Source organism: Wolffia australiana, chromosome 18 (assembly GCF_029677425.1).
Source record: "Wolffia australiana isolate 7733 chromosome 18, ASM2967742v1".
Taxonomy (NCBI): domain Eukaryota; kingdom Viridiplantae; phylum Streptophyta; class Magnoliopsida; order Alismatales; family Araceae; genus Wolffia; species Wolffia australiana.
In genome coordinates, this window is record NC_135852.1 from 11,244,170 (window position 1) to 11,256,280 (window position 12,111).

Genomic DNA, 12,111 nt, shown 5'->3' on the forward strand with positions numbered 1-12,111 from the left:
GTGTAGTCTCTCTGAGATGCATGCACTCTCCATTCCATTCCATGCGATTCTGAATTGCATCAATGATGATGGATGAGGTATAGTTATGTATGTACACTCAACGCGCGCATCAATGTAGTGGGGAACAGCGATGGTTGGCGTGGAGGAGACAGATCATTCCTCCCGGGGGATCCACTTGATCCACCATAAGTTCTTCCTCTGCTGGGTGAGCTCGTCCATGCTCTCGTTCAGCGTCTTCACGATCTTCCTCTGCAGCCGCAGCACGGACGCCAGCACATTCCTCTGCGCCGCCGATCCTTTGCGTGGCGTGATCTCCTGCCAAAGTGCCAAGAACAATAACAATAATAAGAAGATGATGATGATGATGACAGCAAAGATGATGATAATGATGATGAAGACAACAAAGAGGAAGATGATGGTGATGATGACGATAATGATGATGAAGGCAATGGAAAGGAAGATGATGGTGACGATGATGATAATGATGATGAAGACAACGAAGAGGAAGATGATGATGCTGGTGATGATGAAGATCATGATGATGGCAATGGAAAGGAAGATGATGGTGACGATGATGATAATGATGATGAAGACAACAAAGAGGAAGATGATGATGCTGGTGATGATGAAAATCATGATGACGGCAATGGAAAGGAAGATGATGGTGACGATGATGATAATGATGATGAAGACAACAAAGAGGAAGATGATGATGCTGGTGATGATGAAAATCATGATGACGGCAATGGAAAGGAAGATGATGGTGACGATGATGATAATGATGATGAAGACAACGAAGAGGAAGCTGATGATGCTGGTGATGATGAAGATCATGATGACGGAGATGATGATGAAGGCAACGGAGAGAAAGATGATGGTGATGATGATGATAATGATGATGAAGACAACGAAGAGGAAGATGATGGTGATGATGATAATAATGATGATGAAGACAATGAAGAGGAAGACGACGGCGATGATGACGAAGACAGTAACAATAATAAGAAGAAGACGAAGACAAAGACGAAGACGAAGGTAAAGATGATGATGACAAAGAAGAGGGGGAAGGAGGAGGAGAAAACCCGGAGGTCCTGGAGCTGGGCTTCAGTGAAGCCGCCTTCTTTTTTGGTGCCGGAGCGGGCCATGAGGGAGATGACCCACTTGGCGGCCTCGCTGTAGTCCCTCTGGGTGGCTCGGAAGAGCTGCAGGCTGAGGCTCTGCATGAAGGAGAGGCCCATGAGCCCCTCCCTCTTGAAGTAAGGGTGCGCCAGTGCCCCCTTGGCGCTCGTCCTCTGCCGCGCCTTGTATCGCACCATCGACGTCACCAGCTCCCACCCGATTCCCCCGTCCTGGTCCAGCAGCTCCAGCCCCCGCCTCAGATCAGGCCCCGCCCGCGCCTCCGCCGCTGCGCGCCATGCGTTCAGGTCGTAATCGCACCGCTTCAGCTGCCGGTTGAACTGGATCAGCGCGCTGTCCGACCGCAACGACGGCACCGCCTGCCACACACCACCACAACACCATCATCATCATCATCACCATCATCATCATCATTATCATTATCAACATCATCATCCTCATCCTCATTATCATAATGGATATCATCATCATCATCATCATTATCATTATCAACATCATAATCATCATCCTCATTATTATTATCAATATAATCCTCATTATTGTTCTCAACATCATCATCATCATTATCATCATCAGAAGCAAAAGCTTGGATCTTGGAAGCCCGGAAAGCTTACCATCTGCAGAAATATGAGTCCGAGGCTGTAGATGTCGAATCGGTCAGGCAGGTTCATCTGGGCAAGCACCAATGTCGTCAGAATCGACAGTGTATTCATATTGGAAATTACAATCAAGAATTGCTTTATCAATCATCATCTACTTCAGAAATAACTTCTGAAGAATTATTTAAATCCAAAAATTCGATACTATTCCTACAAATTTTCATACACAATCCCTTCTCTCTGTCTCGATCGACTGCCCACCTGCCACAAGACGGGGGAGAGTGCAGTGGCCACCGGGGCAGAAGGAGCCGACGGGGTTTGAGTGCTCATGATGTACTGTTCCGGCGCCGCATACCTGCCGGAGATGAAAGAAAGATGCGATGATCAACGAAGAACACGCAGATGAAAAAAACAAAGCAAAACTTACCTCGGGTCGAGAAGAAACTCCTTGGGAATGTAGTTGATGCCGACTCGAAGGTCCGCGGCGGCGCCGAGGTCGATGATCTTGAAGGTTCGGTCCTCTGGAGCGATCGAAGAATTCACTCACGTCAGGCCCAGATCAACATAACCGAGATCGAATCACGGGTCGAGACGGGATTACCGTCCGAGAAGATGATGTTCTGGGGCTTGATGTCCCTGTGCACGATGCCGGTGGAGTGCAACCCGTCGATGGCGAACAGCAGCTGCCTCATGATCGTCTGGATGATCTTGTTCTCTCTCTCTACCCCCTTTGCCTGGTTCTGCGCCTGCCCCAAGATCATCGTCTCCACCTGCAAAATTCATTCATTCATTCTTTCATCTTTTACTCGTTCATCGATCATGCACCGTCAAAAGAATCCTAATCGGCTGACATTGTAAGGGAATTCTTTGCTGCTGAGCAAATCCGCCAGGGTGGACTCCCCTTCGTACTGCCATATGAGCCAGTACTCGTCGCCGCTCTTGCCCTTGGAGCTCTGCAAAAAACCACACCAGATCTTATCACGCAAGCTGCCCAGAAGTCGCTTCAATCCATGGAAGAAACAAGACTAGCCAGAATCGACCTCCAGAAAGCCGTAGACAAAGTCGGGACAGCTGCCGGCGCAAGCCCTCCTCACTCGCTCGTTCATCCAGATCTCCACCGCGCCGTACTCCGTCGCCTTCTTCACCACCACCTCGCCTTCCCCGGCGGTGGGCTTGCCGGAGTTCCCGAGCGAGGCCTTGTAAACGACGCCGAAGGCCCCTTCCCCGAGCTTCTTCCCCAGGGAGATATCCTCCTGCTCGAAGAAGAAGAAGAAGAAGAAGAATTGAGAACGATCGAGATACGCGATTCAGGGAATTGGGTTTTGCGGGGGATGACCTTGCGGAAGGTGGGTCGGAGGAGGCGCTCGGCGAAGGCGAGGACGAACATGTCGTAGAAGCCGGGGGCGACGCCGGGGGTGGCCCAGAGATAGGACACGGCGGCGAGCGCGAGGGCCACGCCGGGCGCGGTGAGGGTCAGCCCGTCCTGCCTCGGAAGGCTACTGCGGTAGATGATGTCCCCGCACTCCATCACCGTGCAAGGCAGCCCCACGCCCACCCCCAAGAACAGCTGATCCGCCATCGCCGCCCACTCTCCCCCCACCATTCTACTCCCGCAAACTCTCCCCCCTCTTCTGCTTCTCCTGCAACTTCTCCCCGCCATCGCCGCCCATCCCAAACTTCTCTCCCGCCGCTGCTCCCCCATCAGGAACGGCGACCGGAGCAAACCCGCCGCCGCCATCGCCGCTGATCCTCCCTCAATCTCCCTCTCTCCCCTTTACTTTCTTTTCTCCTGCTCCATGCTTCCCTCTTCGGGAACTCGGTGTGGCGATATTTCAGGGGCCGGATAAAAATCAAAGATGGAATTTTTTTTCTCGGAATTTGCTGGGTATTGTGTGTGGCGGAGAACGCAAGCAGAGCGCCGGCGAGTCCACCCTTCCACGTGGCTCGCGAGGCGGGGAGCCTCCCTTCCTCCAACCACACAAACTCCGCGAAGAAGACGACGACGAGCTCGTCTTCCTTGAGAAATATCGGCCGGCGGTCCATGGCAGCCACAGCGGCTATCTCTTCCCCCTCCCGGCTGCTCTTCCCGTCGGCTGTTCTTCGCAGATCTTCCTCGATCAAGGTGAGAAATCATGAATTTGTACAACGTATCAGCCGTTTTGCTGACGGGTTTCCCCGTTGTGGAGCGCAGATGAAGGCGGAGGAAGGCGAGGCGTCGGGCGGGTACAAGAAGGTGTTCGTGGCCGGCGCGGGGGGCCGCACCGGGCGGCGCGTTGTGGAGCAGCTCCTCGCCAAGGGGTTCGACGTCCGCGCCGGCGCCCTCGACGTGGCGCGAGCCCGCGGCGCCCTCCCTTCTTCCCCCAACCTCGAGATTGTGCGGGCGGACGTCACCGAGGGCCCGGACAAGCTCGCCGACGCCATCGGCGACGCCGACGCGGTCATCTGCGCCACCGGCTTCCGCTACTCGTGGGACGTCTTCGCACCCTGGAAGGTCAGATCAACGAGCCCCGACCCGCACCCTGACCCGGACCCTGACTCGTGCCATCAAGCTCGGTGTTCCGCCAGGTGGACAACTGGGGCACGGTGAACCTGGTGGAGGCGTGCCGGCGGCGGACCGTGGGGCGGTTCGTCCTGGTCAGCTCGATACTCGTCAACGGCGCGGCCTGGGGGCAGCTGCTCAACCCCGCCTACGTCGTCCTCAACGCCGTCGGACTCACCCTCGTCGCCAAGCTCCAGGCCGAGAAGTTCATCCGCAAATCCGGCATTAACTACACCATCGTCCGCCCGGGAGGCCTGCGAGAGGACCCTCCCTCCGGCAACCTGGTCATGACCCCCGAGGTACTTTGGCAATTACCAATCCAAATCAATCAAAATCGACGTTTTATGCTAACGTTTCGCTGTTCTTCTCCTGAAAGGATACTCTGTACAAAGGCTCGATATCGAGAGAGCAGGTGGCGGAGGTAGCGGCGGGAGCTCTGCTCTGCCCCGAGTCCTCCTTCAAGGTGGTCGAGATCGTCTCAGACGGCGACGCCCCGGCGCGGCCTCTCGCCGAGCTCTTCGCCTCCGTCCCGCAGCGCTGAGTCTTGTCTAACTCGCGCTGGGTACCGATACATGGGCGCGTCTGGTGTCGTCGTCGAGCGCCCGCTGTAGCTCCAAGTCGTCGGCCCACCACTGCTCGAGCTGATGCGCTGCCGGGAACTTGTTGGGACCCTTTGACACGAAGAACAGCCTCCTCTCCGCCTCAGTTCTCGCCTCGTCCTTGTCCTTGGCCTTGGCGGCGTAGAGATAGCAGGTGTAGTCGCTCTGGTTCACGTACAAGTGCGGCACCCAAGCTCTGTTCCTCTTCGGCCGCGCGCCCGCCGCCTCTCCGATGGCGCTCAGCGCCGCCGACAGGGAGATGGACGGCGGGTTGAAGAGGTGGCACTCCACGAAGGCGCCCTCCTCGGCCATGGCCTTGCCGAGCAGCAGAGCCAGGCCGGCGCCCAACGAGTGGCCGGCCACCCACACGCCGCCGTCGCCGTGGGCCGCCACCGCCGCCTTGAGCGCCGCCGTGGCGCCGCCGAACCGGACGGAGCCCTTTAGGCTCTCCCAGCCCAACAGGCGGAGGTCGTCCTCCAAGTCCCGAACGATGGTGCCGCCCGTGAGCAGCGTCCCGCGCAGCGCCAGCACCGCCCGCGGCGCGCCGCTCGGCCGCGCCACGACGAAGTCAGCGAGCGCCGCGGCCGCGTCCCACTCGAAGAGAGCGCCGTAGATGGACCCGTCGCGGCCGTCCACCAGCGGGCGGACGAGCTTGAACTTGAAGGGCTTCCACCAGTCGGGGGCGAGGGCGTCCTCGCCCCGCCTCTTCTCCTGCCTGTCCAGCTCCAGCAGGTACGCCGCCTGTATGAAGCACGCCATCGCCACTCTCTTGTAGTCCGGATCTCTCCTGCGGTTCCGCGATTATCGCCATCGAAGAAGAAGAAGAAGAAGCCGTCAGCCGGTGCAGAGAAGAAAACCGTGAAGAGTATGGCCATGGAAGCCGCCCATTCGTATTCCCGGAGGCTGGAACGCTAACAAGCGCAAACGAACAACCGGGGAGTAGGCGAATTCAGAAGATTAGGTAGGGTTTACCAGTTGGAGCGGAAGAGCAGAAAGTCCATCCAGCTCGGAGAGAGTACGCGGCGGGGGCCGCAGACGCGGAAGTCGTCCGGATTACCAGCGCCGCTCCCTTCTGAAGCCTTCTCCTCCTTCCCCGCCCGGGCTTCGACGTGCACGGCCTTCAGGGCCGCGCTTCTCCGGCCATCGTGCCGTCGAAACTCCACTTCGCTCGCCGCCGCTGCCGGCGGCGCAGCCACAGCCGCCCGGCGGCGGCCCTGGCTCACCGCCGCCTCGTCGCTTACCAAGCCGTGCCAACGACGCATGCAGATCGCCATGGTGGCGGAGCTTGCCGCCTTTGCATCCTTCCACAGAATTCCAGAGACTCGAGCGCCCTTTGATTCCGGAGAATCAGCCGGCGTCTTAGATGACCACGACCACGACCACGATAGTGTATGTACTGGTTTCACCCGGACTGTTATTGATGGGATAATGTCGGGCTGTGAAGCCAATCACAAGGGAACCTCACATCCCACTGGATGGATGACAGGTGGTGACGAATGAGAATGAGAGTGTCACATGGAATGATGAAATTATGGAATTAGTCAGTGGAGTGCTCGTCCGTCCTCTCATCCAGTCCTCAGACGTCATTGCTGTCACAGCCTCACAGGGAACTAAAGTACATGTTAACAATTAAAATTTTTGGACTTTTAATTATGAAATGTTTATCACTCTCTCTCTCTCTCTCAGTCTCCCTCTCTCTCTCTCTCTCTCTATATATATATATCTCTATCTATCTATCTCTATCTCTCCCCCTCAGACTCCCTCTCTCTCTGTCTCTTCTCTCTCTTTCGGTTTCCTTCTCTCTCTCTTTGTGTCTTCTTCTCTCTTTTGCTTTCCCTCTCTCTATCTTCTTCTATATCTCTCTCACTCCCCCCCTCTCTATCTCCTCTCTCTTTCGCCCTTCTTCTCTCTCTTTCAATATCCCTCTCTACCTCTCTCTTTCTCTCTCGGTCTTCTTCTCTCTCTTTTGATCTCTCTCTCTCTCTTTATCTCCTCTCTCTCTCTCTCTCTCTCTCGGTTTTCTTCTCTCTTTCAATCTCTCTCTCTTGACGAACCAGAAATTAGGGTTAAATATGTTGTTTAAGGTTTCTGGTTTATACAACAATATTTCTAATTTCCTTACGAGCATAGAGAGAGTAAGGGTTGAACATAGATATAAAGTATTGAATAGGTGCTTTTTTATGTATGATTTCTATTTTTTAAGAATTTTTATACAGATTAAGGAAACAAATCTAATTTTAATGAAAGCAAACTACTGAAAACCAATTTAGCATAATTATAGGAAGGTCAGAAAATATTAATCCAATTTAACCCAATTTATTTAGATTTTATAGAATACTTTTGAGAATTTTAATATGACTTTGCAGTAGAAAAATAATAATTAATACTAATTTTAGAATACCTGAGCCAACACTTTGTAGCGTTGGGTGATGGTTAATGAAGATGGACATGAGTAGAATGGAGCAGATGAAAGAGATATGATGCTGATTGCAACGGAGATGATAGCGGATATGCACCAAGTGGCGGAGGGAGGCCAAGTGACAACAATTTTATCGTCGCTAGCGCGATGGAGATGGACGTGGCTACGAGCCGATGAGCAGCAGAGTTGAAGGTGGTGTGCGTGAGAGTGGAAACCTAGGTTGTCGACAACGAGAACCTAGGAAGAAGGATGGAGACGTAAGTAAAAAAAAAACAAAGATCACACAAACCTCATCATCATGTGCCCAACAAGACGAGTAGTGCTTTTTCTTCACATGTCTTGATCTGAATGTCCTTCCTTGGCTTTTGGAGTACAAGAACATACCCAAAGTAGATTTTGAATGAACAAATCACTCTGCTAATCATAAGTAGAACAACATCCGGGGGTGTCTTTTTTACAATGATGGGGGTTATACTTGTAGATCCAAGATAGTGGATTGAGAGAGGAGGGAAATGTGGAACTGCCCTAAAAAATTTAGCTCGAAACTCCTAGATTATTGGATATCATCATTTCAATTTAGAACGACATGGCCCGCTGATTTTCTCTCTCCTCCAATAGGTAGGGCAGATTGCTAGCCTGATACAAAATTCTGGGAGAGGAAAAACTCAATTAACTCATAATTTTTTAAAATTATAATATTATTTCATTTATGAATTTAACTTCATAAAATTCCATAAAATACAATAAAATCCATAAAATATAATAAAACCATTTAAATATAACTAAATAGATATTTTCTGACTTGTGAAAGTATTTTATTCATGAAATTGATGAGAAAAAATTATGTTTAAATATCATAAAATAAAAAATGGAAATTCATTACAAAAGTGAAATAAGTTATTTTAAAATCAAATAACATAAATTTATGATAATTTCAAGGAGAATAAACACATAAAGTGCATGAAATTACTATGGAAATTAGCATGTTATTTGTGATTATCATCTATCACTCCCTCTTTCCCTATATCTTTCTCTCTCTCAGTCTTCTACTCACTCTTTCGATCTCCTCCTTCTCTCTCTATCTCTTTCTCTCTCTCTCTCTCCCTCTCTCTCTATCTTTCTTGGACTCGCTCGCTCTCTCTCTCTCTCTCTACATCTGTCTTGGTTTCTCTCATTTTATCATAAACATAACATAATTTTATCATCCTTTTTTCTCCTTTTCCCACTTGTTTCATCATTATAAATTCCATCACCATTTTTGGTCACGATGGCAGTCCTGTCATGTTTGCCATCCGAGATCCTCTCTCACCATAATGTCAACCCGCCATGGGGCTTACAAAATCATATGTTGCTATCACATCATTCATCACAGATTCGTCCCCATGACAAATGATGTGACAGATGGGATTTGTTGTTCCCTAACAATCACAATTCTATTTATGATTTTAAGTTTATTGAAATAAATATTTTTTCATTATTATTGCCATATGTCATTCATAATGAAGTTCAATAATTCATGCAATCACTTTAATGCATTATGATAGGATCATAATGCTATGATCATTAGTCTTTACACATAAAACCATAAAATTCTATACAGACATTGAATTATCCAAAAATAATAACATTATCTAAATATATGATAATTATCTTTGATTCTATAGCCATTAGTGTGGAGATACTAAGCACAAACAGTGGGTAGTGTTTAGGAAAGAGTTCACCGAATTGATCCGTATGAATTCTTGAATGGTATTATACTTCAATTTCAATCACATTGATTCATGTCATGGTTCTATAAGAAAGACACCAAAGGCATCTTATGGACATCTATAAATTCATTATGAGGTACAAGTATCTAATCATTGTATTCAAATTAATTTTTGCTTGTACACAATAAAAAGTACACGAAGGTGATTGAGTCCTTTGTATGGGATCATCTACCCTTGGTATAAGAAGAGATTGAATCCAAGAACAACATGCATTGAATCCCTGGACAAGGTAGTGGAGATATTCAAGAAGACGCCCTTCATTGATCCCCGTCACATGTTAGTATTATTGACAAACATATAAGGAAACCATACCCTAAGTCATTTAGGAGTCATGGGGATGAATGACTATACATAAACGAGCCATTAAACAAGTTGATAAATCCTAAAACAAGTTAGAGCAGAGATCCTGGCAGAAGGAGAATTTGGCAGAGGATTCTGGCAGAAGATCTTGTCACAGAAAATCCTATCAGCAGATCTTGTTAGAGAAAATCCTGTCAGCAGATCTTGTTAGAGAAAATCCTGTTAGAGGATTTTTAGACATGGTTGTTCTGTTCTTTTGTTCAAATTTGTGTTAATTTTTCATTCTGTTCGGTTTCTAAACAGAACAAAAAACAAATTCGAACAGAACATCGCATAGATTCATGTGCGGTTATTTTGTTCGCTTTGTGCAAATTTTGTTCTAGTTTTGTGCGAATGTGTGAATTTTGTTATTTTTTGAAAAAAAAAAGAACAGAACAAAGAAGAATGCCCTATGCGGTTCTTTTGTGCAAATTTTTTGCTCGTTTAAAACAAACAGAACAGAACGACCATGTCTAAGGATTTTGAGGGGCTCTAGGCATATTTCTGCAAATCCTGTCAGTTCTAGAAGAATCTCCTTCTTGGGCCACAAGTTTGCCAATGGGCCTTAGAAAATGGGATTCTGGGCTACATCAGAGGGGCACACACATAATATTAATCAATGTTGGTGGATATCCTTAAAGAGATAAAGACATTTATAAATTTTTTTTAAATACATATAAATAGAAGAGGGGCACCCATTTTTGGTGGCCATTCCAGCCATAGGAACCACCATTTCTACCCTTCTGCTCATTCCACTCACTCCATTAGTGAGACTTGATGATTAAAATATCAAGCAGACTTCAAAAAGAGTTAGACACATGAACAGTTTGATGAGTCTCGCCAAGGAGCATGTCAAGGGTGTAATTGGTTCCCCATAAGGTTATATTATTATTTGACTTCCGTTGCACCACTCAATCAAGTACAAGGAACCCACCAATTATCACCATGCAAAAGTAGTCAAAGAAAGAATATTTGATATATTTAATACAGTATAATTTAGTGTAGGCTATGAAGGTGGGATAAAGTCAAACTCCCCAACCTTTGGGGCATACATTAGCCAATACTAAGCCCCCATTCTCCCATGGACTAAAAAAATACTGAGTATATACTAAAAAATAGAGAGTTATCTACAATCTCCTTTATCCCTATACCTTTTTTAGCTTCTCTTTCCCATATTTTCTTGATGATTTATTCTTAAAGCATACATCAAATGATAAATGTGTCTTCCTTGCTTCCGAAAGGTCCACTTTCTATCTTCTTTCAATTTGTAGTCGTAGAAACTCACTTTTGTCCTCATCGACTTTTCATCTCTCTCGATTATATGCATTAAATATTAACTTAAAAATTTGATTATATTTTACCATTAAATAATTACTTAGTATAAGGAAAAATTTCACTCAATATCTTAGAATATGGAGAATTTTAGTTAAAGTTCCCTAAAATTTTGGTTATGATTTACGTATTTTACTTGTATTATTCTACACTGTGATATTTCTTATTGAAATTGAATTTACTCTGATATTGAGAAAGATACTGATATTGCGAAGAGAAAATGGATTGCCTTGTTGAAGGATATTGATACTGATAAGGGACATTGAAACATATTATCGAAGGAAAATAACAATAAAGAAATTTTGAATTATTATATCTAAGTAGATTGATATTGATAGGAGACTGGATTATTATATCATAGCATATAGACATTGAGGATAATTTGGTAAACTTAAAGAGATTGAAATATATCAGGATATTAGACTGATAACTTAGATCATGAAATATATCATGATATTAAAGATATTAGATTGAAATATATCATGAGATTAGACAGATAACTTACTTCATACTAAACATGGTATTGTACTTTCTCAACCAAAATATCTATCTCCTATATTCCAAGTGGCTAAGATGGACAACTGCAAGCCCACTAGTACAATGTGCTGCCTATCGTCAGCTTCTACCCATAAAAATATTGAAAAACATGATGCCCCTCCTTTTCGCTGAATCGTTGGGAGTCAACAGTTTTTGACTATTACCTAACCTGATATTACTCTTGCTGTCAATAGGGCATGCCAAAATATGTTTGATCCCAAAATGGTTCATTGGGCTGATGTTGAGCATTTGTTACGGTACCTTAAAGGTATTCAAGATCTTTATCTCTCTTTTTTACACTCTTCAGACATGCGTATCAATATTTTAGTGACTGAATCTGGGTTGGTGCCTAGTCTGATCGATAATCCATGCGTGGCTATCTTATCTTTCTCAGGCCCAACCTTGTTAGTTGGTCGTTGAAGAAACAACCTCATGTGTCCCTGTCTAGCATTGAGGCTGCATATAAATCAGTGGCTCATGCCACTGTTAAACTTATATGGGTTGAATCATTATTTACCGAGTTACAGTTCCTCCTCCTACTCTATGGTGTGATAACTTAGGAGCAACATATCTTGCTAAAAGTCTTAGTTTCAAGCTTGCACCAAACACATCAAGATTGCTGATAACACCCCAAATTTGGTATTTATTTCAAGCAATTATCACATTTTACTCATTTAAATACTTTAATATATGGTTGTTATCATATATAACATGTTAATAATTTTTGCAAGTGAATTCTGATTCATTCTTAATTTTATGTTAATTTATGAATTTTATGGAATTTATTTAAGCTTGGGAAAAATATTTTTAAATGAAAATGGCAGATTTAAACATTAATTTT

The 12,111-nt window shown here is 46.3% G+C and overlaps 3 protein-coding genes across 3 annotated transcripts; 1 reads left to right on the top strand and 2 right to left on the bottom strand.

The window, feature by feature from the left end:
• Positions 1–17: 17 nt before the first annotated feature.
• STN7 (Serine/Threonine kinase domain protein) lies at positions 18–3,545 on the bottom strand. Its single transcript, XM_078589495.1, has 9 exons — positions 3,073–3,545; positions 2,777–2,989; positions 2,588–2,689; positions 2,338–2,506; positions 2,164–2,257; positions 1,998–2,091; positions 1,752–1,808; positions 1,083–1,496; positions 18–315 (listed from the first exon to the last, which is right to left on the bottom strand). Exons 1-9 carry the CDS (start codon positions 3,472–3,474, stop codon positions 154–156), a joined length of 1,707 nt encoding a protein of 568 aa, XP_078445621.1. The 5' UTR covers positions 3,475–3,545; the 3' UTR covers positions 18–153.
• A 76-nt stretch (positions 3,546–3,621) lies between these two features.
• Positions 3,622–4,980, top strand: LOC144714744 (NAD(P)-binding Rossmann-fold superfamily protein). Its single transcript, XM_078589498.1, has 4 exons — positions 3,622–3,858; positions 3,928–4,227; positions 4,302–4,574; positions 4,652–4,980. Exons 1-4 carry the CDS (start codon positions 3,778–3,780, stop codon positions 4,814–4,816), a joined length of 819 nt encoding a protein of 272 aa, XP_078445624.1. The 5' UTR covers positions 3,622–3,777; the 3' UTR covers positions 4,817–4,980.
• LOC144714743 (GDSL esterase/lipase At4g10955-like) lies at positions 4,598–6,253 on the bottom strand. The gene is made up of 2 exons (XM_078589497.1): positions 5,847–6,253; positions 4,598–5,661 (listed from the first exon to the last, which is right to left on the bottom strand). Exons 1-2 carry the CDS (start codon positions 6,146–6,148, stop codon positions 4,824–4,826), a joined length of 1,140 nt encoding a protein of 379 aa, XP_078445623.1. The 5' UTR covers positions 6,149–6,253; the 3' UTR covers positions 4,598–4,823.
• Positions 6,254–12,111: the final 5,858 nt, after the last annotated feature.